The sequence below is a fragment of the Scardinius erythrophthalmus genome (genome assembly GCF_964197995.2).
Source record: "Scardinius erythrophthalmus genome assembly, chromosome: 24".
NCBI lineage: Eukaryota > Metazoa > Chordata > Actinopteri > Cypriniformes > Leuciscidae > Scardinius > Scardinius erythrophthalmus.
This window is the reverse complement of record NC_138244.1, coordinates 13,352,701-13,378,853: the sequence shown is the minus strand read 5'-3', so window position 1 is coordinate 13,378,853 and position 26,153 is coordinate 13,352,701. Positions and strand designations below refer to the sequence as shown.

Genomic DNA, 26,153 nt, shown 5'->3' with positions numbered 1-26,153 from the left:
TTAAAGAGACATTTCCTATCATATTTAAAATGTGTTGAAACGAAGCAACTGTTGCAAAAGTAGCCTACATAGCTGCGGTCTGTTGAGTTCTTCAGAATCACTAACAGGCTTGAGAACCTCGTGATGCACCTCGATCAATAACTCACTCACTATAGATGTTCTCTTTAAGGTATCTGAAAACACATTAGCGCCATTTAATTGTAATTCCCCTATTATACGAAACGTTAAACTGCTATGTCTCATTTGCAACTTAAATTACTTTCTAAATGAGTGCGTTATGGGCTGTTGAAATCCGTCACCTGCATGTTAGGTAGGCTAGGTTATAGCAGAACACAATTTTGGAATGCTCACATCTCCATTTGAGGCTTGGCTTTTCGGTCCTAAATAGAGACTATAGCTAATGCTTTATATAATACACTGGAGGCAGCTCAAGAGAATAACTATCATTGCAGCTGCTATCTCTAACCAGAGAGCGTTGCTTCATGCTTTCGCTGCATTTCCTAGAAAGCTATCTCTTTGACCACAGGCGTTGCTGCTTCATGTAAGATAGTTCTATTTCTACTTTGTGATGACGAGGTGACGTTTTGGTGTCCTTCAAGTCAAAAAGAAAAGTTTTTGACCATTAATTGGCTTAATTTGCGCAAATTTCTGCCTGACATCATTGATCAAGCATATGCATATCATTTGATAGCATGCATAAAAATAAATAAATCAATGACGTTTTAGAACACTTCGAGATACCATTTAAAGTTGGGTATTTCCTTGGGTGCAGTGTGTTTATGTTAATGTTTATCCAACGTCATTAAAATAGTCGCGTATGTAGGCTATGAATGAGTGAGTTAACTAAGGATGAACGTCTTGTATGAATCATAATACCAGCCAATATTGTCTTTCTGTCCATCTTGTGGAGTCTATTGATTATATGATAACAAGAGCAAGAGGGGAGGAAAAGGAGAGGAAGACCGAGCATGCTGCCTCTGGCCAATAATAAGATCTGCTTGTGAAGCTTGCCTTGCGTCACAGACTTACATCTGCAGATCTCAAATGTTGCAGCGAGAGAGCAGAGAAAGAGACTAGTGGGGAAAAGTTTGCAAAGGGATCAGGACTAACCTGGACAGCCTTGTAAACTGATTTTATGTGTCCGAAAAGTCCTTTCTGCACTTTTTGATCTTTCGCAACCATTATAATTTACTGTTGGTAGGCATATTCGCGATCGAAAAGGACTTTAACAATCATGGAACTGCTTTGTCTCGAAATGGACACCATTGTAAGAGCCCGTCCTGACCCGAATCTTCTATATGATGACAGGGTACTACAGAGCTTGTTGACCATCGAAGAGAGGTTTCTTCCCCAGTGTTCATATTTTAAATGCATTCAGAAAGACATTCAGCCCTTCATGCGCAGGATGGTGGCAACTTGGATGCTAGAGGTTTGTACATTTCCGATCATTTCCGTGCTTACGCCGTATCTTCAAAACGTCTTGCAAAGTGTTTTCTCCTGTATTCTGTCATGTAGCCTAAGCATTGTGGAATGCAACTAAAGGAGCTACTTTAATATTTCCGAAAGGACAGATCCGATTTTGTCGGGTTATTTATTTTATTGCAGTCATAAGCGCTGATTTTGGACCAAGTTCACGATAAGATTTGCAGGGGGATGGAGGTTTATCGACATATGTCACTGATCATAAGCGCATATTTCTGAAAGTTTTTGGTTCCGTCAACACAGTGGACAGAATCGTGCTTAATGTTATTTATTTATTTTTAGGATAAATATTTCCATGCACACGTATGCACTTCAATGCTTGCCGCTGAGCTACATTTAACCATCGCCATGTTGGTTTTTCTTTCACAACAACTTTATCGCAACAAAATGATCATAACAACTCTTTACATGTGTATTACTTGATAGATGAGCGTCTAAGGTTTATAAGTATGGTTGAATATATTGGGAATTACTTTTCTATAATTTTGTACAATTTTTTGAAATATATGGTTGCGGAAGGGGCGAGGGCCGTGCTGTTTCTTAACCCATGCTTATCGAAGTCTATAGCCTTGGAATTAAGTTCGTTTTTTGTCGGAATCTTTCATATTTCTTATCTTTGAGTGTTGGAAACGTTAGATGAGGACCTTAGCTTTATTTTCATGTCTTAAATTTTCAGGTGAATTGAGCAGGAGAATTTATATAAATTTTTGAAAAACATATTTCGGTCCGATGGTGACGCACTCATCTAAGACCGCATGCTTCGTTTAAAAAATCTCGTTTTTATCATATAAAACATCGATTTAATATCTTGTCAATTGTCGGGAATGATGTAAAAGGGGTTGGTGAATATTTAGAGGTATGAATAGTGGACGTAGACAATTTATTTATATTTTTAAATATTTTATGAAAATATGACGAATTAAAAAAACAGATCCCGTACTGTGTAGCATGGGTGTTTTTTGGCTCGGGTGATTGTGATTTGAATTCATTTCTTACTGAATGAACCAAAGGAATGTGTGCCTATTGACAAAGATGTTTGAGTCTCCTTTTCATCCTATACATGTATAACCACGACAAGACAGGAATTGCACGTTTTTTTGGAATCAGTCTCTAATGTTACCGTAACGATTTACAACCTCATATCTATGCCACTGATGGACAGTACGACATATTTCGTTTTTTCTTGATAGTTATTTTACATATATATATAGACAATGTGAGTCATAAATTAGACTAATTTTGTTGCGCCACGTGCATCTTTTCCTCTGAACTGATTAAGTTATGCCCTGCCCTTTCCAGGTCTGCGAGGAACAGAAATGCGAGGAAGAAGTTTTTCCACTGGCTATGAACTACTTGGACCGATTTTTAGCGGTGGTACCAACAAGAAAATGTAACTTGCAGTTGCTCGGAGCAGTGTGCATGTTTCTTGCGTCTAAATTGAAAGAGACGCGTCCATTAACTGCAGAGAAGCTGTGCATCTATACTGATAACTCAATCAGACCGCAGGAACTGCTGGTAAGCACCAAATAAACTCTTTACATACCAAAAACCTACTAACCTATCTGTATCTACTAGATAATTGTTTACATACTTTCTCCACAATTTCCCCCAAATGTGAATTGCATACTGCTGTTATACACTAAATATTTTTAATGCATCCCACTTATTTAATTTTCATTTAAAAATGAATGTAGCCCACTGTAATATTTGATGGAATTATTTTTCATATTGTGTATGTTTAAAAATCAGCCACATAAGAATTAAAAGTAGTCTAAAGCAAAGACTAGGTTATGTTTGACAGAATATTCTGCGTCTGATGGATGTTCTCCACATTCAAATATCAACTAAAGGGTATTTGATTCTGTTTCCATGCATCACAGGGCTATTACGCCATCTAGTGGCAAATATGCAACCCACAGCAACATCAGGGCTGAGGTACTGTTGTGCTAGGTATAAGTTATTTGAATATAGTCTTAAGGTGATGATACATGGGGCAACTTTTTGAACAATGTTGCCGACCGATGTTGCTTGGGAAATTTCCCATTGAGAATGGGCTACAAATTTCGATCTGAATACTTTAGATCGGTCATGGGCCCTGTGTCTCACCTGGTTGCCGGTTGATGGTAACATTGCCCAGCAACGTTGCTCAAAAAGTTGCCCCATGTATCATCACCTTAATTGTCAAATGAGAGATACAGTCTATTGACTAACTTTTCATCTTTGGAATATCGTCATTCAGCTTCTTCTCATTTCAATTTGCATAGGTTAACTATATGAGTAAATAATTGATTTAGAGGAAAAACTGTAGACATGAAAGCTAAATATGCTGTTAAATCACTCATTACTCAGTGTCAAGGGGGGAAAAACAGTAGGCTACAGTGTGGCATAAAAAACATTTGATGTTACACCTGCACTTTGTGAGTTTTTCCTCAGCTCTTACTGATTCAGCATTGTATTTCTGATGGAAATGGGCAGTGTTTCAGTAGCTCAGGCCAAAGATAGAAAATTAATTTATTCATAAATTGTCAGTAAATTGCTGCTCTTCAGCCTGGCCTAGTGTTATTTTGTTGTTGTTGTTGTGGAGCTTCTGCTGGTCTGCAAAGTCCAACAGATGCAGGAAACTGAATATCAGCTGTCACAGTCACATTTACATTTTTGTCCTCGTTAGCTGGCAAGAAGTTCTTGTAAATGAAACCGCAGTGACAGCCTGGAGGTATACGACTGGAGGGCCCAAAAGGAGGAAGTGGGTTCCTGCATCAAGGCTGTGTTGCAAGAGTGTCACATTAAGTATAGGGCTGGCATCAGTGCACTGGTGAGGTGACACTGGACTGTTGAGTTGATCGCCACAGAAGACAATATGTTGTCCTAAAGTTAAATATGGTGTTTGTGGTCATTTATGGCCTCATAAGGGTTCAATAGTGTGCTCAGAATATGACCAAAGATGGAGATGTACACAAATACAGTACTCAATCGTTTGCTAATACATAATTATGTAGTTTTGGGCCTTCTATAGTTGCCAAAACTGTCCCTGCACTTAATTAGTACAGTAACAAAAAAAATGAGAATTCTGTCATCATTTACTCACTCTCATTTCGTTCCAAACCTGTATGACTTTCTTTCTTCTACAGAACACAAAATAAGATATTTTGAAGAATGTTTCAGCTGTTTTTTGTCCAGTTGAAGTGAATGGGTTCCAAAACACTGATTTGACCCCATGTACATTCATTGTATGAAAATTACAGACATTCTTCCAAATACCTTTTTATTGTGTTGATGACACAATTTTCATTTTGAGGTAAACTTTCCCTTTAAGAACAAAGCAACACACCAAAATGAACATGCATATTTTTGCTGCCCAAACCTTACAGATCCAAAGTGACAGAACGCAGAGGCTCATTTTCATATTAGCATGTAATTGGTTTTCTTTTGGAGAACGCCTCTGCTCATAGTTTACATTCCATCATACCCCTCTTGGTGTACCAGGAGTCAATGGTTTTGAGCGACTGTGGCTCCAACATGTCATCATGGCTTCATGTTCACATCAGGCACCTCCCCTGAGGAGAGAACAGTCAGGAACATGTAGCTGTTTGTACTTTTGGGTGAGTCACTTACCAGTGAAATCCAGCAAAGAGAGGAAGTGGGGAAATCATGCATCAGCGGATGGCTGCCATTGTGTTCTTGCTCACTAAGAAAGCTGTTGCAGGGGTATAAGTTCAGCGTAATCTTTTGTCTGTGCTTTATAGCAATTGTAAAGGCTATACTGTATGTCTCAGAATGTAATGACAATGATATTTGGCCTTCTCATGAATAAAGTGTATGTGGTTCATTTGTGGAGAAAACTACCTCCATTTGAGCGAGTGCTCAGTCATTAGGACTGTCCCAGCAAATGCAAGTTTTCCCCAATTAGTCATTTGGTCCCGTTACTCACCCCAGCTCAAACTGGAAGGGGGAGTGGTTATTTGAAGGATGCTATCTTCTTGACTGAAACCAAATGACTGAGCATCTTACGTTTACATTCGTCATTGTGAGTTAGGTCAAAGCAAGTTCATGTTATGCATCAAGAGTGCCCCCAAAAGACGAAATAGTATCATCAGCAGTGTTGAACAGTCACACTCAAGGTCATAATTGAGCCTTGTTTTTTCCATTGAGGTTACAGCTAAATCTAATTACAAGCCTTTTAAATACAACTAGGCTACAAATGAATGTTTTTATGAGTGTGTTTGTGGTTGCAAATGGGCTAATGACAGGTCCAATATTTAACTATGTCTACTTCGGCCTCTTCTGACTGGACAGATCACTATAAAACAAACTCAGAATAATGTTTATATGCTAAGGAGGAAAGTACCTGATGCTGGACAGTCTCTGTGAAGTGACAAGGCAATCTGAGTGACCCATTTTTCTACTCAAGTGTGCCTGCATTCAGCCTTTTAGCTTTCAGGGTTTCCGCTTGTAGCTTTGCATAGCCAGGGCCAAACCATGCCCTGGTGGAGGTCCCAGAGCTGTACTGAGGCTAGATTTTGTGTGATCTGGTTTAAATGTATAGCAACAAAATTTTGAATGTATAACAGCGGAGTTCATTTATAAACATATAGACCTTATGTAGCCCCGCCCCTTTTCAGTGCTGCGCTTGTTTTGTACTTCCACAGCATGGAGGTAAGATCTTACAGACTTATGAATGAACCACTCATTTTTTAAATCTTCCTGGTCTACTGACATATGTTATGACATCCACTTAAAACATTACAATGCTCATGATAACTTTAGTTAACTCTACAATAAGTAAATCCACTTCACCAATGCCTTGGAAATATATAAAGCTACCGCAAAAACTTAAGTTCAAAGACAAAATTCTAAAGATGGCTGCGAGCACGTTTCTCTGGCGCATAAGGTCTATAGTACAAACCTATTAAGTACCTCATCTCTAGTAAATAATTTTTTTACACCTTTTGTCTGAATGGTTGATATAGAATGTTACCCCAACATCCAGTGTCTTCACAAAATGATATTTAGATCTTGTCAACGTCTAGTGTATCAAAAGAAAACAAATATTGACAGGAAGCTACTGAGGATGCAATTTGTCACTCCAGTTGAATGTGCAAAAACACTGATATCTTAATACCTCAAATACTGCAAATGGATTCAGATCACACAATTCTTGAGGTTTGGATCCATAGTGATTTTGCTTCTTTCCTCAAACCTTTTTACAGGAATGGGAGCTGGTTGTCCTGGGCAAATTGAAGTGGAACCTGGCTGCTGTCACTCCCAATGACTTTATTGAACACATTATGAGGAAACTTCCACTGCCTGAGGATAAGCTGGACCTGATCCGTAAACATGTGCAGACTTTCATCGCCCTTTGTGCAACAGGTAGTGTATTCAATGTAGATGTTAAGAAATAAATAATGCCCGCAAAGCATCTTAACTCCTAATTTGTACAGTGCTCAATATAACTCATCCCACTCGTTTCAAATTAAATCTTCTCAACGTGCATTTGTACATTAACTTAGTAGAGTGTCAACTTGTATGTGTCTTCCATGGGTGTTAAGTATGAGTGATAAAAGATCCACTGCCTAGTCAAGTTGGTGTTGATACCTTGCATCATCACTTCAATAAGTGATGTGTTGCAAGATCCATGTTTGTTCCTCGCAAAACTTGAAATTAAAGCCGACTTCTGTGGGTTTAGTATCTATGGCAACTTTATTCAGGTTCTTGTTGCAGGCAAATTATCAGATGCCATCTCATTACATTCATGAGAAACTATGTGGACTGAAATAGCGACGTGTAATGGAGAGAATTTCACTGGAAGCCTTATGTGTTTGCTTGGTATGTTTGGTGGGCATATCAGTGGCTAACCCTGAATGCAGTGACACTTCAAAAGGCAGTTGTATAGTTAAGGACATTCCTGTGTGCTGTTGAGCCATTGGTTAGGCTGTTCCTGCTCTTAGAGATGGACCACCTTTAGGAGATCAAACATAGAGATGAGAGGAGGGTGAGAAAACGTGAGGAGTGTATTGTTCCAGCCGAGCCAAACAGTGAAGCATGTCATGTTTTCATATCTTATCCCCTCTTCTCACGCCTCCCAGATGCTCCAGGGCATGACGACTTTCCCATAATCAGGAGCCTTTGTGGGGCTGGTTCTCCCAGCCAAGCCTGTACTGAACATCACCATAGGCGGTAATGGGATCCAGTGCACCACCCTTGTTCCCTCAGGCTTCTCTCTTCCTCCCTGGGGTTGCTCAGCTCCCCATGAACCTCAGGAGTGACTCTGACTTTGGGACAGTGGCATACGATGGGAGAGGGAATAGGAGGAGGATCTGGCTGGTCTTTTAAACATGGAGCTTTTGATTCTGCTGTTGGTTTTTGCAATAGATATAGATCTGTTGTGAAACTGCTCTGGCATAAACAGAATCCATAGAAACTGGTTTGAATTGGCAGGTTGAGCATTGATGATAGCTGGGATAATATGAATGGTTTAACAAAATAACTTGGTTTTTAGATGCCGAAAAATTGCAGATGCAGTGCAACATACCTCTTTTGTTAAATCTCTTGTTTTAAGCAATACACAAATTAGTTACTAGTTTAACAACAGAGATTCGAGGGGTGTCCAAAAGATTTTAATTGCCGGGCAGATGCCCTGACTGCTGCTTTTCTTTTCTCTGTACAGTTTGCTTTCTTTGCAGAGAATTCAGCGTCGCCCTCTTTTCTGAGACATGCATAAATCAAGGCCCCTGTATCTGAATGAGAAAGGAGAGAAGAGTGTGGAAAGACGACAGCTAATTTTTAATGGTGCTTTGCTTTTGATAAAACAGTTCCGTTTAGAGCACTCTGTGAGATTTGGTCAGGCAGAGTAGACCAGTTCAGTATTAATTAATAACATGGAGGGGCCTTTCAGAGATATGCAAATAGCTGGAAGGCTTGGCTAGAGACCGCAAGAAAGGAGACAAAAGGAACAACCCTCCATTTCATATGCAGAGGCATGTAAGGGTCAGTGCAGAAGGAGCACACGATAAAGCGTTTCTCCGGAGGGCAGTCTGTCGAAGGCCTACACAGGAACAAGCTCATTAAACGTGATTATACCCCATTTTATAGTTAAACACCCAGCACCCCCTTTACTTTTCCATCGTAGATTGTCTGTAGATGTATAATAACAGACTATCATATGCTATGATATCAGCAGCAAATATGTTTTGTAGGTAGAGATCATCTTGCCACTCTTCAGATGGTTAAATTACTAGTGACTGGTGGAGAGTTCAGTAGGGCAGAAAATTCATTCTACGATTAATTAAATCTATTTAACGTCATATTCATGTCATTTCTCATTCAAGAGGCTCTGTTTCCTCCCACACCGGCCTGACTGCTGTTGCTAAAGACTCAGCACTGGAGCAAGACTGAAACAAGTTGTTACAGGATTTTAACAGTCAAAGAGTGTTCCTGTTTTTAATTAATCTGTTTTACTATGGTTTGACAGGGCAGACCGACACGCCACTTTTGATTATGAATTTACTTTGTTGAAGATTTGTGACAGATTTAAAAAAAAAAAGACAATAGACAGATAATGTAATACATTTCTATGAAGTAATGTTATACACGAATGTCCCAGACATGACCTGCAGATATCTAATTACTTTAAGCCTCATCATGAGACACAACATAGCTAAGAGTAAAAAAAAAAACATTTTAAATTCTGTTTTGTAGGTTTAAAAACTGTAACAAAAAAGTGCCAATGAGTTAACGCTTATTTGAATATTTGTTACTGTACATGTCTACTCTTTTAGTAACTCTGTCTTTAAGTTCTTCACTTACATGCTTTACCATTTATCTAAGCGTTACACTGTGATGCCCAATTCATATTTACGTTTGATCTTTATCAGGCAGGTCGAACATGACGAGACTTAAAACGAGACTTTCTGTAAAGGGAAACCTGTGCATCTGCATGAAAGCCTGGCACTTGATTTATTGCCCCTCAAATCATCGGTCTCTTTGGCCGTTCCTCAACTTTCCGGACGTTTAATTAATTTACAAGTTAAATGCGTACACAGCACATTGCACCCACCAAGGAGCTTGCTGTGTTGGCACAGTTCTGGGGATGCAGTGTGGCGAGGGCAGGAGAATGGTCCATTGAAGGGGGTGAGAGGCTGGTATACCAGGCCAGCCAGCCGCCGCTTACTAGGAGCCTTCCATCACAGGCGTCACCACTCAGCTACATACACTGTTTATACTCAGCATGAATATCAATGAAGGCGTGCAGAATACATCCATTCTTCCCTTACCACTCTCACAAACCAGAGCATCCAGCTCTGCCACTAGCACGCGCATACCCTTGTTACCCCGACAAACTTGTCTTGTCTAGAGTGTGAAAAATCAGATTGCAACCCACTCAGCACACGCAGGCTGTGTGTGGGCATCTATTTTCCATTGTTTTTTCTCCCTGCCCCAAAAGACCTAAGAGTTGCAATGCGGTTTTTGTCTTCTTATGCTTGACCAGAACTTGTCTTTTAATACATTTTTGTCTGGCCCGGCAAAAACTACAAAGGGAAGAGTGTATAATAAGTTCATTTATTTGTCAACACTGAGCCGCAAAATGAGAAAATGGCTTGCTTTGAATGTTAAAAAGGCAATGAAGGCATGCTCGTCAGTTATCAAAGGGCCCAGGGCTTTGATTTTTTTTCCTAAAAAGAAAGGGGAAGAAAAATCACCCTCAGAGCCATCACACACAGTTTGCTTTGCAATTGAATATGGCAATATGGTAATGCAAAGGCTGCCAGGGAGTGTGGGACCGTGAGCCCAGAGGTGGCCCTGCATCAGAGGAATGGCATGGGGGGAATGAGGTGGGTAGGAGGGTCTTTTCTTCTGCCAAAACCTTACGAAGGTCTGGACACTGATTAAAGAATGATGCTTAGTGCCCCCCTCAGCCGCCCCTGCTGTCTAAAACCCAACAACACCCTCCCCCAACACCCATCTTTTGTGCGGCTGTCAGGTTGAATTGGAATCCACAGAGAGGACTTGATGTTGCATCTCTCAGTTGGATGAGATGAGGTGATGATTTCGGACAAAGAGGCCACACTCTCTTGCTCACTAGACCCACGTCCACCAGTGGCCACACTCAATATGCCAAAAGATAGCAGCAACGCTGACACAAATCTCGAGCTGTTGTAACAACAATGACATGTATGCTATTCAACTTTAGGGGTCTGTGTCTGAAGTAAAAAAGTGTTGAAAAACAGTCTGAAAATAGGGAGAGGGGGAGCCGTAGAAAAAGAAGAAAGATGGAAATCAATGAGGCAGGGGGCAGACAGCCTAAGTTGTTTGGGTCTTTCTTTTCCTCTTTCTTTCTCCCCCTTCTTGCAGTCAGTCGTCTTTTGGGGTTTCAGGCCCGTTCACAAGCTGTCTTATTTGCATTATGAATGACAGTGAGAAAGCTAACAAGGTTATTGGTCTTTGAGATGTACGCCTGTGACCACACGTGGAAAAAGGACCTACAGCAGTGAGCATTGGCAGGGGGACTGTGGCTCTTTATTCCATCCTTTCCAAAGGCTATAGGGCTTCTTTTTTTTTTTTTCAGGGAGCACACGATTTACTTAGGAGCTGGAAGAAAAGGGGCCGATCTGCAAAGGGTGACTGGAGGAGAGGGATGGGGGTGGGGTGCTTTTCAGATTCTTTTCAAGCCAAGTGAACCCTCATTATCCTGGGCTGCAGTCATTAGCAAAAGACTGTGCACAGACCTAATGGAAAGGGTCTTCATTTATCTGTGTTTATGATTTTGGTTATTTTTGTATCAATTTAATAATATCTGATATTACTATTCAAAATACTGTATAAGTGTGATAAAGTACATTTTTATGAACTCAAAGTTTGACCGATCTGGCCTGGTCTGCTCTTTCCTCAGATTTCAACTTTGCCATGTCCCCTCCATCCATGATTGCAACGGGCAGTGTGGCAGCGGCTATCTGTGGCCTGCAGCTCAACAGCACTAACCGCTCACTGTGGGGAGACAACCTTACAGAGTTGCTCGCCAAGATCACAAACACAGAAGTTGTGAGTATTGTTGCTTTGACATATATATTTTACTAATGCATCTTTTAATGAGTCATGATACATGGCACTTACATGCGGGCCAGTGTGCTACACAGATTACCTCACAGTTTGTTTATATTCTAAAGTGGAGTGATCATATAGGGATGCTTTCTAATTTAAAACAGCGACCATGATAAGAAGATTCCTTGTTTTTTACCAAGGATTATGCTATTGGCAATCTGTGGGATAAGTGTTGCTGTGCCTGTAGGACTGTAAGAGGAGGCTGTGCATTTCCCCTATTTACTCAATGGGCTTGGGTCCAGCTCCAATTCAATTTCACATTCAGCCACTGAATTACTGGAAATGAAATGGGATTGACCCTGACTGTGAGACTGTAAGGAGAGAATCCGCAGGGCTAGGGGAATGTGTCAGGGATACTATGGCTTTATGCAAATGACTTGCATACAAATTCACACATACTGTCGCACGAGGGACCACCTCCTGGTCATTTAGTTTCTTTTAGGTCCTTTATTATCTCTTTAGGGGGGAAAGTAAAAGCCAAAGAGAATAGAAAATTAGGATTAAGAGAATAACCCAGGAAACACATTGAATTACTGTCCTGACCTGAAGAGGTCAACTCCCCAAGATACCCTAGAGTGCACTGCTGCTGGTAGAATGACTGCTGCCCCGGCATGTGGTGTGTGAAGTCGTGCACCATAGCAGAGGAAAAACAAATAGTCCTCCACAGCAGTAAAGGTGCTCAGTGTCTGAGGAGTGTGAGGTCCAGGGCAGAAGGAATGAACTGCCTGCTCCATGAACAACTCGTCACATTGCTGGATGCCAACAAGCCATACCTTTGAAAACATGCAGGTAGGGTGTATGCACGCTACCCTGCTCGCACTGAGCTATAAAGCCTAAAGAAAAATTAAAGGTATAGTTCACCCAACATGAACGTTCTTTCATCATTTACTGACCCTCAAACTTGTATGATTTTTTTTTTTCTGCTGTGGAACATAAAAAAAGATATTTTGAGACACGTCTCAGTGTTTTTATCTATCCAGTGGAAGTAAATGGTAAATTATTTGCAAAAAAATTACTAAATAATTTGGTTACCAACATTCTTCAAAATATCTTCTTTTGTGTTCCTCAGAAGAAAGACATATAGTCTTGGAATGACATGAAGGTGAGCAAATGATGACAGAATTAAAATGTTTGGGTGAACTGTCCCTTAAAGGAAGGCAATTAAACAGTTTGTCTTGCCAAGGATGCAAACTGACTTTTTTATATGCTACTGCAACAGTATCTTTATTGTGACATTATGGAATCACGTGTGTAAGGGTTATTGCTAGCAGTGCTACAGGTATGTCTGCTATATCTTAAAGTGCTTTTATTCTAGCACTTCTGGTTTCGCACCCACAAACTGAACCTGAGTCCACTTTAGTGGGGTATGGTTCATGTGAACTCCCGTACGGTAGGTTGCTGATATGAATGTAATCGTAGTAAATCATGGAAGTGAAAGGCTATTAATGACATATCATTCGGTAAAACTGTCTGTTTGTATATGTTCTAACACACTTTCCTGACAAGCGGGACTGCCGCACTGCAAACATAGACTCCCCCGTTCTTTAGAAACAAAATCAAACTATAAAAGTGAGACGGGCAACGTAATGCATTTTGCTGCCTTCTCTTGATTGCCGTTACCTAGCAACAAGGGGTAAACAGCTGCAGCTTCAGATAAGACAAACATACCGCAGTTCAAAAGGCAAAAAAATACAATGTGTACACAATTTAGCGGGAGCAGGTTGAGGTTGGGGGGGGGGGATAACTTAAACGAATAACTAATTTTACCAATTAGGATTGTTTTTGCATTATTGTTTTGAGAAGATCTTAGAGGTCCTATCTCGATATCTATAGCAGAAGTAAAGTAGAAAAACTTAGTCTTCAATAAACAAGGTTTTTGTGTACTAAACCTTTCCTTAGTGTATGAGGACCTTCCATATTGAGGCAGAGGTTGGGAGGTGAGCGGTCAGACAGAGTATGAAGGAAAGTCAACCTAATGCCAAACGATGCTGCCAGCCTGGAACCAGGAACCCTGCTGACATTTGTGGTGTCCAGTGCCTGTAGTTTCCAGTAGACATATGATAGGGGCAGCCAGCCTCTTCCAGTCGTCCTTGGAATGTGTGTGTAGCTGAAGACACACCTGGTGAAGCATACTCTGTGCAGCAGTAAGGTACACACAGCAGTAAGGTACACACATGCATGCCAAACCAAGAGGGCTGATAAATTGGCTTGAAGTTTCCACAAACACTCTAAGGTCTCTCTAAGAAAGAAGCAAATACACTAAATATTTGTCTGATACTGGGTGTTACTAGTAGTTTGTTACTGTAGCTACAGTAAATACAGTAAATGATGCTCTTTGGGATGTTGTAGGCATCCAGGGTCTCAGAGTTATCAGTTATTTTAAATGAGGCCTGGACTGATTTGTTTATGTTGAGGCATTAATTTGTGTCCTTGTGCTCCTCTAGAATACTTATAATATAGCTTTATACAAGCTTAAGATCTGCAGTTATAAAAACTAATCAGGAAGAGAAAGTGCACAGTAAAAACTCTTTTAAGATACCGCAGTTTCTAAAAGTAGGTGAAATGTTAGAAACTTTGGGTCTGGTATGCTGAGAATGCTCCTTTGCCTAAAGTCATAATGTCATAAGGACGTTGTTATTTGCAACCGAAATGTTATTTGGAGCTGAAGAGTTGCAAATTATTTAGAGAAGAACTTCAAGGCTTTTTTGGTACATAAGATCATGAGTTAGGCCCCCTGGCCTCTTGCATTAGGCCTCTGGGACATCTTAATCCCTTTCATTTCTCAATGCTGTGATGGCCTTGCTCTGAACCCGGCAATCCTTGCTTTCACTTCCCATTAAAAAACAGACACCATTTTTTTTTTTTTTTTGCTACTTAAGTCTTCCCTTTATGCTTCTATGCTTTTTCTGTCTAAGATGGCACACACTGAGTGGCATCACAATAACTGCTGTTTCTTCAGTAGACCATCTTTCTTGAGGTTTCGACCGATTTTTATTCATTTGTTTGACTTTGATAAACGTAGCCATGCTCTGGTGGGATAGAGACACCCTCTTGATCAAGAATAACCGTCAGTTATTCTTGATCAGGGCAAGGTTGGATTAAGCAGGGACCACCCACTCCATCCTACAGCTCACCAAGTGCCACCCTCCTCTGGATCTAATCATTGAGAAGCTCTTCTAGAGCAAGTCCTGGTTTTATCAGTAGTCGCACATTGAAGCTATTAGAGTTGCCTGAATTAAGCCTTTGGGGCTTGGCATGAATTTGGTTGTGCAGCTATAAAGACCAGCACACAGGGAAAGGTCTTTTAAGAAGTCGGGCCTGGCATTCTTGTGGTAAGACACAGGCAGTTCCTTTACATGTTTTATGCTTTAGTTAATTTACTAGAAGGAATTTATTTTTCATGACTAATAATGGCTCATCGTGGTGGGAAATGAGAGATCTCTAGAAGGATGGTGGCATTGTCATCCAACATGAAAGAAAACAACCTAGAGACACTAAGCTATTCCTCAACAATAATAAAAATAAATAAATTATAAACGATAGACTGCTTCTACAGGCAAGAAACACTCGACTGGCCCAAGAGCCATGCATAACATAATTTCAGACTTTGGCCCATCAGCTTTTAATTAGCAGTAAATGTCAAAGGAATGCAGCCTCTCCACAAGCAACACATTCTCCACAGGCCCTTCCCATGGGCCATTCACAGCAAACTTCCCACAGATGCCTGTTGTGTCTCAGACATACCCACTAAATAGGAGGGAGAGCTTTGATCACCGTATCCATTTAGTTGCACTAGAGGGCATCATTGCTCATTTTGGTGACACTGTGTGAAAGCCATTTTAAATATGTCATAAGCTCTTTGGAGCCACCCACAGGGTTGCATTAAGCATTTCTCATATTTTATCTAAAAAAAAAAAAAAAAAAAAAAAAAAAAAAAAAATGTAGTTTGTTCTTAGTTATACAGAGCAGGAAGAAGACTCTGGTGGACTCAAGTGAGATTCCCTTAGGTCATTACATGCTGTTGTGAAAATGAAAGGGTATTAAAAAAAACAAGTGAAACACTACCTTGTTTTATCCATGGGATATAGATGTAATTAACATAGGAGACTGTAGTAGAGCTTTTTTTCTCTGCTTGCAGGGCAACTTCTATTGTTTTAGATGCATATTTGGTGTAGACAGAAAAATCTGGGATAGAATTTTGGTTAAATCTTGTTGTTTGACCTAAACCATTAACTGAGTGTGAATTTGCTTTAACACTACAACTAATGAAGAGATTCTGGATAAGTACAGACGTTGCAGCGATGTAAGTGACCTGTTTGTCTAACGTTATGTGTCTGATGCATTGCAGGATGTGTTAAAGGAATGCCAGGAGCAGATTGAGAGAGTGTTGATGAATAACCTAAGGGAGGGTCGCCGGCAGCAGCAGAAACAGCAGCAGCAGGAACAGGGTGGCCCGCGCAGTAAAGCACTTGATGACCAGGACCAATCCAGCACCCCAACCGATGTACGAGACATCAACTTGTGAGCTTGCTGCGGGAATGCTGTGATCAGTCTTCAAGAAAAGAAAAAAACAACAAAAAACAAAAATGACAAAAAAACAAACAACCCCAACAAAAAGTGCTTGCTAGTCTTTGTAGAGTTTTATCTTCATTTTCCAATAAAAAAATTAAAAAATACTCCCGTAAATGACAAAAAAAAATTAAAAATAAAATCTAAGCTATTTTAGATACAAAAAATAGATATTTTTAAAATGATTTGATAATGATGCAAAAAGCTCTACGGTGCCTCAGACTCTTAGAAGGGAAGCGTGTAGTATTTTGCAAACTCTTTTGATTGTGTAAACATAATAATATGATATTTAAAGCAAAAGTGATAGCGTAAAGGGCTTTTCAAAATAGAGAGTCTACTGTATCAGACTGGCTTGAAAGGGTACAAAAAGTGGGGCTATGTTTTTTTTTTTTCCTGTTTTGTTGTGATTTTTTTATTTTTTATTTTTTTGGTTCATTTTGGAATGCCTGAACTTGAACACACATTGAGGTGCCATGAGGCTGAATGAACGCACCCATTCACTTGGCTGTGTACTAAGAGTGCATTAGGACCAGAAAAGGGGGATTAAAAAGGAGCGGTGAGACACAAGTCTTATGCTAAGAACGCAGGGCTCTTTTGCTAGGGCAACAGGGGCGTATATCACGACAATAGACTATTAATATAACTTTAATATGATTATTATTATTATTCCTGTTAAACAAGCAAGTTATTGTCTCTTGATGCTAAAGTTACAGACACTTCAAATAAGCTTTTGTCAAGCTGCTTGTGTGCATGCATTTACGTGTGGTGTATGTTGGCTCATGTGCAAGCGTGTACAAGTTACCCTATATCAGGCACTCTTGTGTGAGTCATGTGGGCTTTGTTTAATCATCTATCTGCAAGTGTTTGGTCATAGAGACGGATTCAGTTGTAGGCACATGGTCTGGACAGGGATAGCAAATGATTCCACGATGCTTCAAGGGCCTCCTGTATCAGTGCCTTATATTAAATGCTTTTATTTACTGGCCTGGAAACTGCTTGAGGGCTGAGCCCAACCCAGTGCACAGAACAAGAGGAGGCAAGAAAAGGGAGCGGACAGAGACGGCTACGTTCCCTCATTTCTTCTAAAGGCAAGAAGAGTTGTTTTTAAAATTTGTGGGTAAGGTTGTCCTTTGGGGCAACCTCCCACTAAATATTACAGTTGTATTGTATACAGTTTATTATGTTATTACGTATTTTGTTGCGAGTGTGTTGAAGGAGCCTTTGGCTGATTTGTGTTTGGTCCAACCAGGGACCGAGAGATGAGTCATGGAGTTGTTTGCAAACAAGTGTGTGCAAATTTGATTAGCAGTAAAGGAATGTGTAGGCAAGAATGATTGAGGATGATGATGACGATGAAGCTTGGTTAGTTTGAGGTGCGAAGCGTGCTGCTGAGATGAGGATGATGATATGAAGTTAGGAGAAGCAGGAAAGGAGGCCAAAGGAGAAACAACAGCTATTATGGTTTCCATAAATCACCTAATATTTAAGATCTTTAATCTATTTGTCAGTTTATTTGTTTGTCCTTTAGGTTTTTTTTTTTTTTTTTTTGTGTGTGTCTCGTGTTTGAATTACAGACCAGTATCTAAACCAGTTTCATTGATACTGCCAGCTCATAACTGGGGAAGGTTACTCCATCGGTGTCAGTTTAGAGAGCGTATTTGCCATGGATAACAAATGGTTATGATTAAGGGGTCTTTTTTTCTTTCTTTTTTTTTTTTTTTTTTTTTGGGGGGCTGGTTTCCCATGTTTTGATCATGGCATGTTCGGTTCATTATAGCGTTAAAGCATTGGAAACCAATGTATGACAACAGCAACAAAATAATAAGGCAAATTAATTCGACAAAATAAAAAAAGACCAAAAACCAGACAACAAAAAGACAGGAAACAGATCAAAATGGAAGAAAATAAAATTGTTTGTTGGTTTGCACGCTCCAAGGGCAGTTTTCTTGAAATTTGAAAAGATTAACTTGTGCAACTGCACCATTGCAGAAATGTTTTTTATATAGTGCCTTGAGTCTGATGTAGACTTTCACCCTGTTTTGCAGAGCTTAAGCATAAGATCCACTACCAAGCCATCCAAAATATGCTGCTTCCAAAGGTTGAACTGGCATGGGATTTGAAAACTTCCAAAAGTCATTACACAGTGTCCAAAAATAGGGTGCAGCATCAGCACAGAACGGCTTTCAATGCTGAATTTTCATAGCTTACCTTGAAAAGGGGCAGTCGAGCTTAGGTTTGTGTCCGTCTACATATGCGTGTGTGTTTGTATGCATGTCTTTCTGTGTGTAAAGGAGATGTCTGCGTGTACTCGTACGTTTCCTTTGCCGAGAAACAGTTCTAAGTGATGGTTGAGTTTCACAAGTCACGTTTCCTCCATCCTCACACCAAAACCCCTGTCAATCTCATTGTATTAAATTAGTCTGTCTTAATATTTTCCCAGCTCTGCTCTGAAAATGAATTACAGTACTGTTAACAGATTGTATGGGTGGCTATGTCGTTTGACTTTGAATATGGACTGAAGTTACGTTCATTAAGGGGTATGATACTGTATTCCAAAGTGATGAGATGGAAAGGGTGTGAAGACATCAATCAAGTGTCAATATTGTTATTGAGTTATTATTGTTTTTTCCGCTGCTAAAAAGCTATGATTTTTTTTGTTTGTTTGTTTCATCTTATACACAAAAATAACATTACATAGTTGTGATGTCACATCAGTGTGCTGCTATTTTATAAACAATTGTATTATAATTATTTTACTGCTTACAGAATACTTTGAGAATACAGAAGTAGAGGGTAAAAGAAGAACATGAAATGAGTATTCGACTGGAAATGCTCTTTGTACAGTGTGCTCTTATAAAGGCATGTGTCTTTACCTTTTAGTCTTTTCCTCCTCTTCTTTCTCTGTCACATTCTGTAAGTATGGTATCTCTATACCTCAGGTTTACTGGACATAAATACTTTTTCCATTACCTCACACAACTCACAACAGTTTTTTCGGGAACCTGGAAAGGACAGCACATAGAAGAGGTTATGATATGTCTGATGTAGTAAATACAGTTGAATTTCGATGTAGATGAATAGAAAGCTTACAAGGCTCCCACCTGGACGTCAGAAATAGTGGATGGAGGAGGTGACAAACGACTGCCAATGTCTTGTGTACCCTGCCCATTTCAGTGAATATAAACCTGTAAATATAAAATAAGCAACAACGAGTAAAGGCCTCCTCCCTCCACTATAACCATATCGTGTACCTCAGTTATGTCTGTTGCACAACCTCTGTTGAATAAATATCTGCTTTAAAGAGTGTGGTGCTATGTTGGTCCTATGTTATTCTTAACCTTTTATTGGCAATGTTAATGGTGAAAATAACAATGGGAATCTATCCAGCATGTTATAACCTGGTAGAGAATGACTGTAAAGGTTGAGTGTGGATAATCAGACAGACTGGGTGAAAAGTACACATTTGAACAGGTTGAGTTTTTATATTCAACCGTGTTTCCTTACATAATTATCCGCTAAATAATTATAACTTAAATACGTTGGAAATTGTTACAGCTGATTTATAAGAGATGAATTATAGGGTAAAGTCATTAGGGCTTGGCAACTCTGTGGATATTCTTTGGATTTCTGTTGAACTCAAATAATTTGTCATTGAGAGCATGAATGAAGTTAAAGGAGAGGACATGCTGTATGCTAAGGTCAATAAACTTACCATGAAAGAAGTATTTCCGCCTCCTCTTCTTATTTCAGTAACGTTACTGTACTGTGATGAAAATGTTTATATTTTACTACCGAGGAACAGCTGGTGAGTGCTTAAAAACATCATAATTAAAATAAAATTCCTATGTCGAGTCAATGTAATGCCAATGAGATGCAGTCCAAAAGAAAACCGTGACAGACAGACGTTATCAAATTTCAAAGCCCGCCACGCGCCACTGGCGCCAATGAGTCACTGCAAGCTTCAGTCAGGGGGTGAGCGATGTCCGATTCGTTAAAGAATCATTCTTTTGAGTCGGATCTTTTCAAGGATTCGGTTGAGCTGGTGCATACAAAACTGCAAAACAAATCTGAAACACACTGGAAATATGTATATGACTTAATCAGCTATGACAGCTTTATCAACAAACTTACGCAACAGAGTTGGTTTTAACAAATAACATTTTATTAAAACAAGCAACGATTATTTCAGCCAAGAAATATAAATAAATTTTAATAATGTTTCAGCTACATCAAAATTAACTGGGATGAATTAAATTCCAGTAAGCACCCTTATAAACTAAATTTAAAAGGATAGCAAATATTGCTAAAGGCTACATTGGAAATTGAGTCGGACCTACCAGCCATGCGTACGAACTTCCGGCCAAATCAAGTACGGTGATAATCGCTGTCAGTGGCAGTGCTTTCCCCACAAAAGCAGCGCATATTTGAAAACGCAAGGACCGTGACAGACTCCGGGATCAATGGATGAAGATCTATAACCTCACGACGCTGTTTACTGCATCGTAATAGCTGTACCAATGCTCGCTTTTGGTTTAACGATAGTCCGACAGTAAGTTGGCTTTTCTGTCTTGTTTGCTCAATGAAAACAAATTTGCTCATTATGCCTATTCATTCTACATTGCCAACTGATAATCACTGCATTATTGATTCAGTAACTGTAAATTAAAGTGACCTGATATTTAAATTACACTTTGCTGAAGTATTTCTAAATATAGCTCTGTATCTGAACGTCATGGCGTTATAGAACGGTATTAATACATGAGGGCTGTCTGACATTTAGTAGAGTTTAATTATGCTAGTGGGAATTTAGTTTAAACTTTACTGGGCTCCTCATATCATATTACTCCTGTCTGTTGTAACTTATGTTTAAAGGGCAATACGAATACCTCTTCCAGTGAAAGGTCAGAGGCAAACTTGATGTAACTCTTTAAAAAACACCAAAAAAATGTCCTACCCTCACTGTCCATGTTAAGTTATATAGTCTGTTGTCTTCATTGCAAGAGGTTTTGTAGAATCCCTTTCTTTTTCATTACGTGTGAAGTTAGGAACACCTCTAGTCACAATTACAACTTAGAGTTTTCTTGAATTAAAATGATTGGTTACAACTGTACACTGGTTAGTATTAAAGTTTTTATTGATCACTATTACTGTTTTGGTTTACCAGTGGTGAGACACAGTGCAACAAAGATGGCCTTTTACAAGGTAATTTTTTTACGGGGGAAAAACTGTTATCCATATCAGTACCCCTGCATTTATTACAGGCATTAAGCATTATTTTTCTTTTTTTTTTTTATCTCAGCACATGCTCCACAAACTAAATCTATAATTTCTTTGCTTTTAGGTCAGAAAATAGACTCACCGCTTTCTGAAATTGGGATACGGCAATCTGAGGCTGCTGGCCAGTACCTCAGGGATGTGAAATTCACAAATGTGTTTGTCAGTGACATGAAACGTGCCAAGCAAGTAAGCAGAAACATACTAGTTCAAGTCTAGTAGAAACATACACGTTTGCCACAGGTAGAGGGAAATGTTTCTCCCCAAAATAAAAGAAACTCTTTTTAGGTTATTCTGTTCAGTGCTCATGTGGGTCAGTTGAGCTGGAAATGCATGTTTCCCGGTATAAGAGTCAGTAAGCATTGAAGCGATATACCTATGTGAGTCTATTTTAAACATGATAAAGAAACCATCAATAATAGTCAAACCATATGTTAACAGACAAGATATGTTAATTTGCAATATGCAACTGTTATTGTTATTGCACATGCCCACTGAAGTTATAATCATATCTAACTAGTGTGTCCTATTGGTTTCTTGTAACAAATATCACTTTCCTTGTGTGTATTCGCTTGTTTGGATGAATAATCACGTTTTTTTTTTGTAAAATTACAGACTGCGGAGATCATTTTGAGGAACAACAGAACCTGCCATGATATAGAACTAGTAGCAGATCGCTCACTTAAAGAGAGAGTAAGTACAGAGTACTGCTTGATAATATAAGAAAAATGTCTGATCAGAGAAACTTTTCATATGCATCTCAGAACACTTTTTTCTCCAGAGTTTTGGTATAGCTGAGGGAGGTCGAGTCATAGAAATGAAAAACATGGCTAAAGCAGCCGGGCAGCCTTTACCAGAGTTCACTCCACCCGAGGGAGAAACCATGGAGCAGGTAAAAATTAATGGCACAAAAAATAAATAATAGTCAGTATAGATGGTTTGTGATGAAAGAAAACAGCCACTCTAAATGGCAACACTGTACAAAACAGGAGTTTATATTTTAACCCTCTGATGGTCTTCGTTTAGCAGTCATACTGGGGGCCTTCCCGGTCATAAATGACCGGACACCTAAAAATGAAACTTCCTCCATCCCAGTAAAAACCAATGCAATTTATTTTTGTTCTATAATATTTATTCTTTTTAATTTAGAATTTTGAGACAATTTGATTGAACTTATTAATATTTATGCAATATTTATAGTCCATTTTTTGCCATTGAAAATAATGGTTTTTTTTTTGTTTTGTTTTTTGAAAAAAAAAAAAATTCTATGCTTTATTTTCGGGTAAAATAGAGACTAGGCTTTCAGAAAAAAAATAAAATAAAAAAAATTCATCAATTTACTAATCATAAAATTAAATAAATCATGTTATTGCATGGGTTTACCACTAGATGCCTGTATAGCTCTAAATGGAGATGTTTGTGAATTCTAGTTGTTTTTGGACCAAATTACTTACTTTTAAGATGTGGATTGAATGTATTTTTTTAGAAATTCTCAAATAATACTTTTTGCCAAGGTTTATAACATTTTATTAATTATTATTTTAATAATTTTAATAATTATTATATTAATTATATATACATATATTAATTATAATTATTAATTATGTTATGTTTTTCACTCTTGATGTTTTAGAGCTCACCCCTTCATTGCTGAGCATTTTTTTTCTGCATCGTGGCTGATTTGTAGAGAATTTTTGTGTTTTTGTCAATTTCCCATTCATTTCCTATGGGGGTAATTTTGACCGAAGACCAAAATCATAACTAATTTTTTTACGACCACTTAGCATGCTCGGATCATGAACTCAATTTTTTTGTGTGTTCACATAACTAATGCCAGAAAAGTCACCAAGTTTCGTAACATTCTGATGAAGCTGTGATTTTTAAAAATTCAAAACAGATTTTTGTAATCTGAATTTATTGGTGTGTATGTGTATAAACGTGTGTTTGTATGTGTGTGTGTGTGGGTGGGTGTGAATTTTTTGCACTCTTGATGTTGTGGAGTGTCACCCCTTTACTGCGGTGTACTTTTTTTTAGAATCGTGTCCGATTTGTAGATTGTACAGACAAAAATTCAGAGAATTTTTGTGTTTTTGTAAATTTCCCATTCATTTCCTATGGGTCGGTCATTTTTGACCGAAGACCACGAGTGTGACTCTTTTTGTTTACGACCACTTAGCATGCTCGGATCATGACCTCAATTTTTTTTTGTATTCACATACCTAATGCCAGAAAAGTCACCAAGTTTCATAACCTTCCGATGAAGCTGTGATTTTTAAAATTTCAAAACAGAAAATTATTCGGTCAGAAATGACCGAGGACTGTAATATAGTATAACAGTCCATGTCATATGTCCCATGTATTTAATATAATATTTTAAAATGAATTTTGAATAAATAAATACAAATTTAGTGTTCAGTTCTTCACATTTTCAACAAAAAACAACAAATCTGATTATCATCGTAAACTTCTGTTTACTGTCTTTAAATGAGTTAAATGAGGAAAATTGTATTTTGTTATCTTTACTATATGCTTGTATTCCTTTCAGGTGAAGGTGCGAATCAAGGATTTTCTCAAGGCTATGATCAAGCGAATAGCTAATGACCATCAAGACAAAGTGCAAGATGGTGAGACATCCATATCAGATGAAACCAATCGGGCTCCTGCAGGACTCCCAGATGACGGAGTCTTGAATGTTTCTGTCCATGCCTTGGTTGTAGGCCACGGGGCTTATATGAGCATAATGATGCGGCATTTTTTTGAGGACCTTAAGTGCCCCGTGAGCCGTTGTTTAGACCCAGCTCAACAGTTTTCCATCTGCCCGAACACCGGAATGTGCCGTTTTATTATCACTTTGAAAAGTAGTAATGCGGGTTTTGCACTTTCAGACATGAAATGTGTGTTCATCAACAGAAGAGATCACATCAAGACTGATTAAGAACAACAATATATGAATAGAAAAGGCAATAAAATGTTTGCATGTCAAAGTTCAAGCACTTTACCCCGATTCATCATACAGGATTTTGCCATATATCAACTTTTAGAAAGACAACCTTTACAAATATCTGATTTGATTTTACAATATAACTTATGAATCCTATACTGTATACCATTCAGACACTGGCAGTATTAAATATTGTTTTTTGAAGATTATACATTTTCTGCAAGGGAGTGTTTTTGTTTATGTAAGTGTATGTAACTAAATAAATGTCATACATCTATGTTGTGTTTATGTATAGCCACAATTTTGCTGTTGGGAAATTATATTTTATTAGGGGTATGATGAAACACTTGGCAGACGAGACGATACACAATTTGGTTCACGGGAATGGGACAAGATTATTTTATATTGAGAACAGGCGCGCTCAACTCCCAAATCATTTATGGGTGCGAGTAGTAAAAAAGTTATCAAAAATAAAGATGAAAAACCGCACTCTCAAGGTATAATTTCATAAATTTATTGTAACCATGTCCACACAGACGCGTTTCAGCCTAAGCCAGTACACACTGATGATGGCTTAGGCCGAAACGCGTCTGTGTGGACATGGTTACAATAAGTGCGGTTTTTCATCTTTACAAGATTATTTTAACCATTTTTAAGAAATCTTCAATGACATAATATATTCTTTTATTCGAGCTGCACGCATAAATTCTCATTGAAATCACTGCAGTTGCTATAATATTCTGCAATATTTTCTCACTAATATATCTTCCTACTAAAGTTATTTAGGTGAACATCTGTTTTCATCTTTGAAGGATGAAATATTGGGGATATTTAATTTAATTAATCAATCAACGATACTATTGATCAGCATTACCAAACGTGGACGTTCCACTAGAAACAAACATTGATGTATTGTTTTAATTTATTACTGTGAAGCTGCTTTGATACAACCTATGTTGTGAAAAGCGCTATATAAATAAACTTGACTTGACTGTCACGACCTGTTATTACTGAACCCAAAACCATGCATTGCTTGTGTATTTATTCTTGTGTAAAGACTTTTATAATGATATGCAAGAACACAAGAATTTTATATATGCATTCTGTGCCTCATAATTGCATAAGAGTTGCGGAGTGTCCTGACATGTTCAGCAGCACAGAACAGTCAATATTGAAGATATTCAGTATACTCTGACCTTGTTTTAAGGTGTTTGTTGAGTGAAGGTTTGAATTAACTCATGCACCCAAATCTGTTGACAAAAGAAAGGATAAATTGTTGGTTATATGCACTGCTTGCCTCTTAAAATTACATAATCACTAAAAACAAACATCAACAAGTCCAGCTGATACCAGTCTAATAACAGATTGTCAGTATATGGGCCATTCTACAGAATTGGTGCAAACTGCTGTACGACAACCAAAAAAACACATTTAAAAAGCATTTAAGTATTTACATTTTAAATGTTTACTAAGATCCTTCTATTATCTATTGAATCCCACAATAATATTTAAAATATAAGTAAGCTTAATATATATATATATATATATATATATATATATATATATATATATATATATATATATATATATATATATATAATCATCATTTATTGGGTACTTTCAACTGGGAGGTGGCTGTCCCGAACCCTAACCCCTAATTTTCAACTTGTGAAAATTATATTTAAATTTATATTTAAATTTTTTTTTCATTGTTGTTTTTAAAAATATATTTTTGATTTCTTTTAAAAAGTAAAAAAAAGTATACATACATATTATATTTTATTTTTAAATC

General features: G+C 38.3%; 2 protein-coding genes across 4 annotated transcripts; both read left to right on the top strand.

Moving 5' to 3' along the window:
* Positions 1–318: 318 nt before the first annotated feature.
* On the top strand, positions 319–19,390 carry ccnd2a (cyclin D2, a). Of its 3 annotated transcripts, none has more exons than XM_081356496.1 (6): positions 319–541; positions 1,309–1,429; positions 2,782–2,997; positions 6,690–6,849; positions 11,369–11,517; positions 15,926–19,390. In XM_081356496.1, exons 1-6 carry the CDS (start codon positions 483–485, stop codon positions 16,100–16,102), a joined length of 882 nt encoding a protein of 293 aa, XP_081212622.1. In that variant the 5' UTR covers positions 319–482; the 3' UTR covers positions 16,103–19,390. The 3 variants fall into 3 exon arrangements, 2 of the variants coding, with proteins under 2 accessions (XP_081212622.1, XP_081212623.1); XR_014029415.1 differs by lacking the exon at positions 319–541 and adding an exon at positions 13,477–13,726 and having other exon boundaries at positions 921–1,429; positions 15,926–16,267; XM_081356497.1 differs by lacking the exon at positions 319–541 and having other exon boundaries at positions 1,017–1,429.
* Positions 19,391–20,445: 1,055 nt separating this feature from the next.
* On the top strand, positions 20,446–25,383 carry tigara (TP53 induced glycolysis regulatory phosphatase a). The gene is made up of 6 exons (XM_081356499.1): positions 20,446–20,695; positions 21,311–21,348; positions 21,488–21,609; positions 22,036–22,113; positions 22,202–22,312; positions 23,966–25,383. Exons 1-6 carry the CDS (start codon positions 20,664–20,666, stop codon positions 24,353–24,355), a joined length of 771 nt encoding a protein of 256 aa, XP_081212625.1. The 5' UTR covers positions 20,446–20,663; the 3' UTR covers positions 24,356–25,383.
* The last annotated feature ends 770 nt before the right edge of the window (positions 25,384–26,153 follow it).

Coding starts and splice junctions, on each gene's coding strand:
- tigara (XM_081356499.1), top strand. CDS start 20,664: ATGCTCGCTTTTGGTTTAACGATAGTCCGACA. Junction 20,696..21,310: donor GGTTTAACGATAGTCCGACA/GTAAGTTGGCTT, acceptor TTGGTTTACCAG/TGGTGAGACACAGTGCAACA. Junction 21,349..21,487: donor CAAAGATGGCCTTTTACAAG/GTAATTTTTTTA, acceptor CTTTGCTTTTAG/GTCAGAAAATAGACTCACCG.
- ccnd2a (XM_081356497.1), top strand. CDS start 1,235: ATGGAACTGCTTTGTCTCGAAATGGACACCATTGTAAGAGCCCGTCCT. Junction 1,430..2,781: donor TGGCAACTTGGATGCTAGAG/GTTTGTACATTT, acceptor TGCCCTTTCCAG/GTCTGCGAGGAACAGAAATG. Junction 6,850..11,368: donor CATCGCCCTTTGTGCAACAG/GTAGTGTATTCA, acceptor CTCTTTCCTCAG/ATTTCAACTTTGCCATGTCC.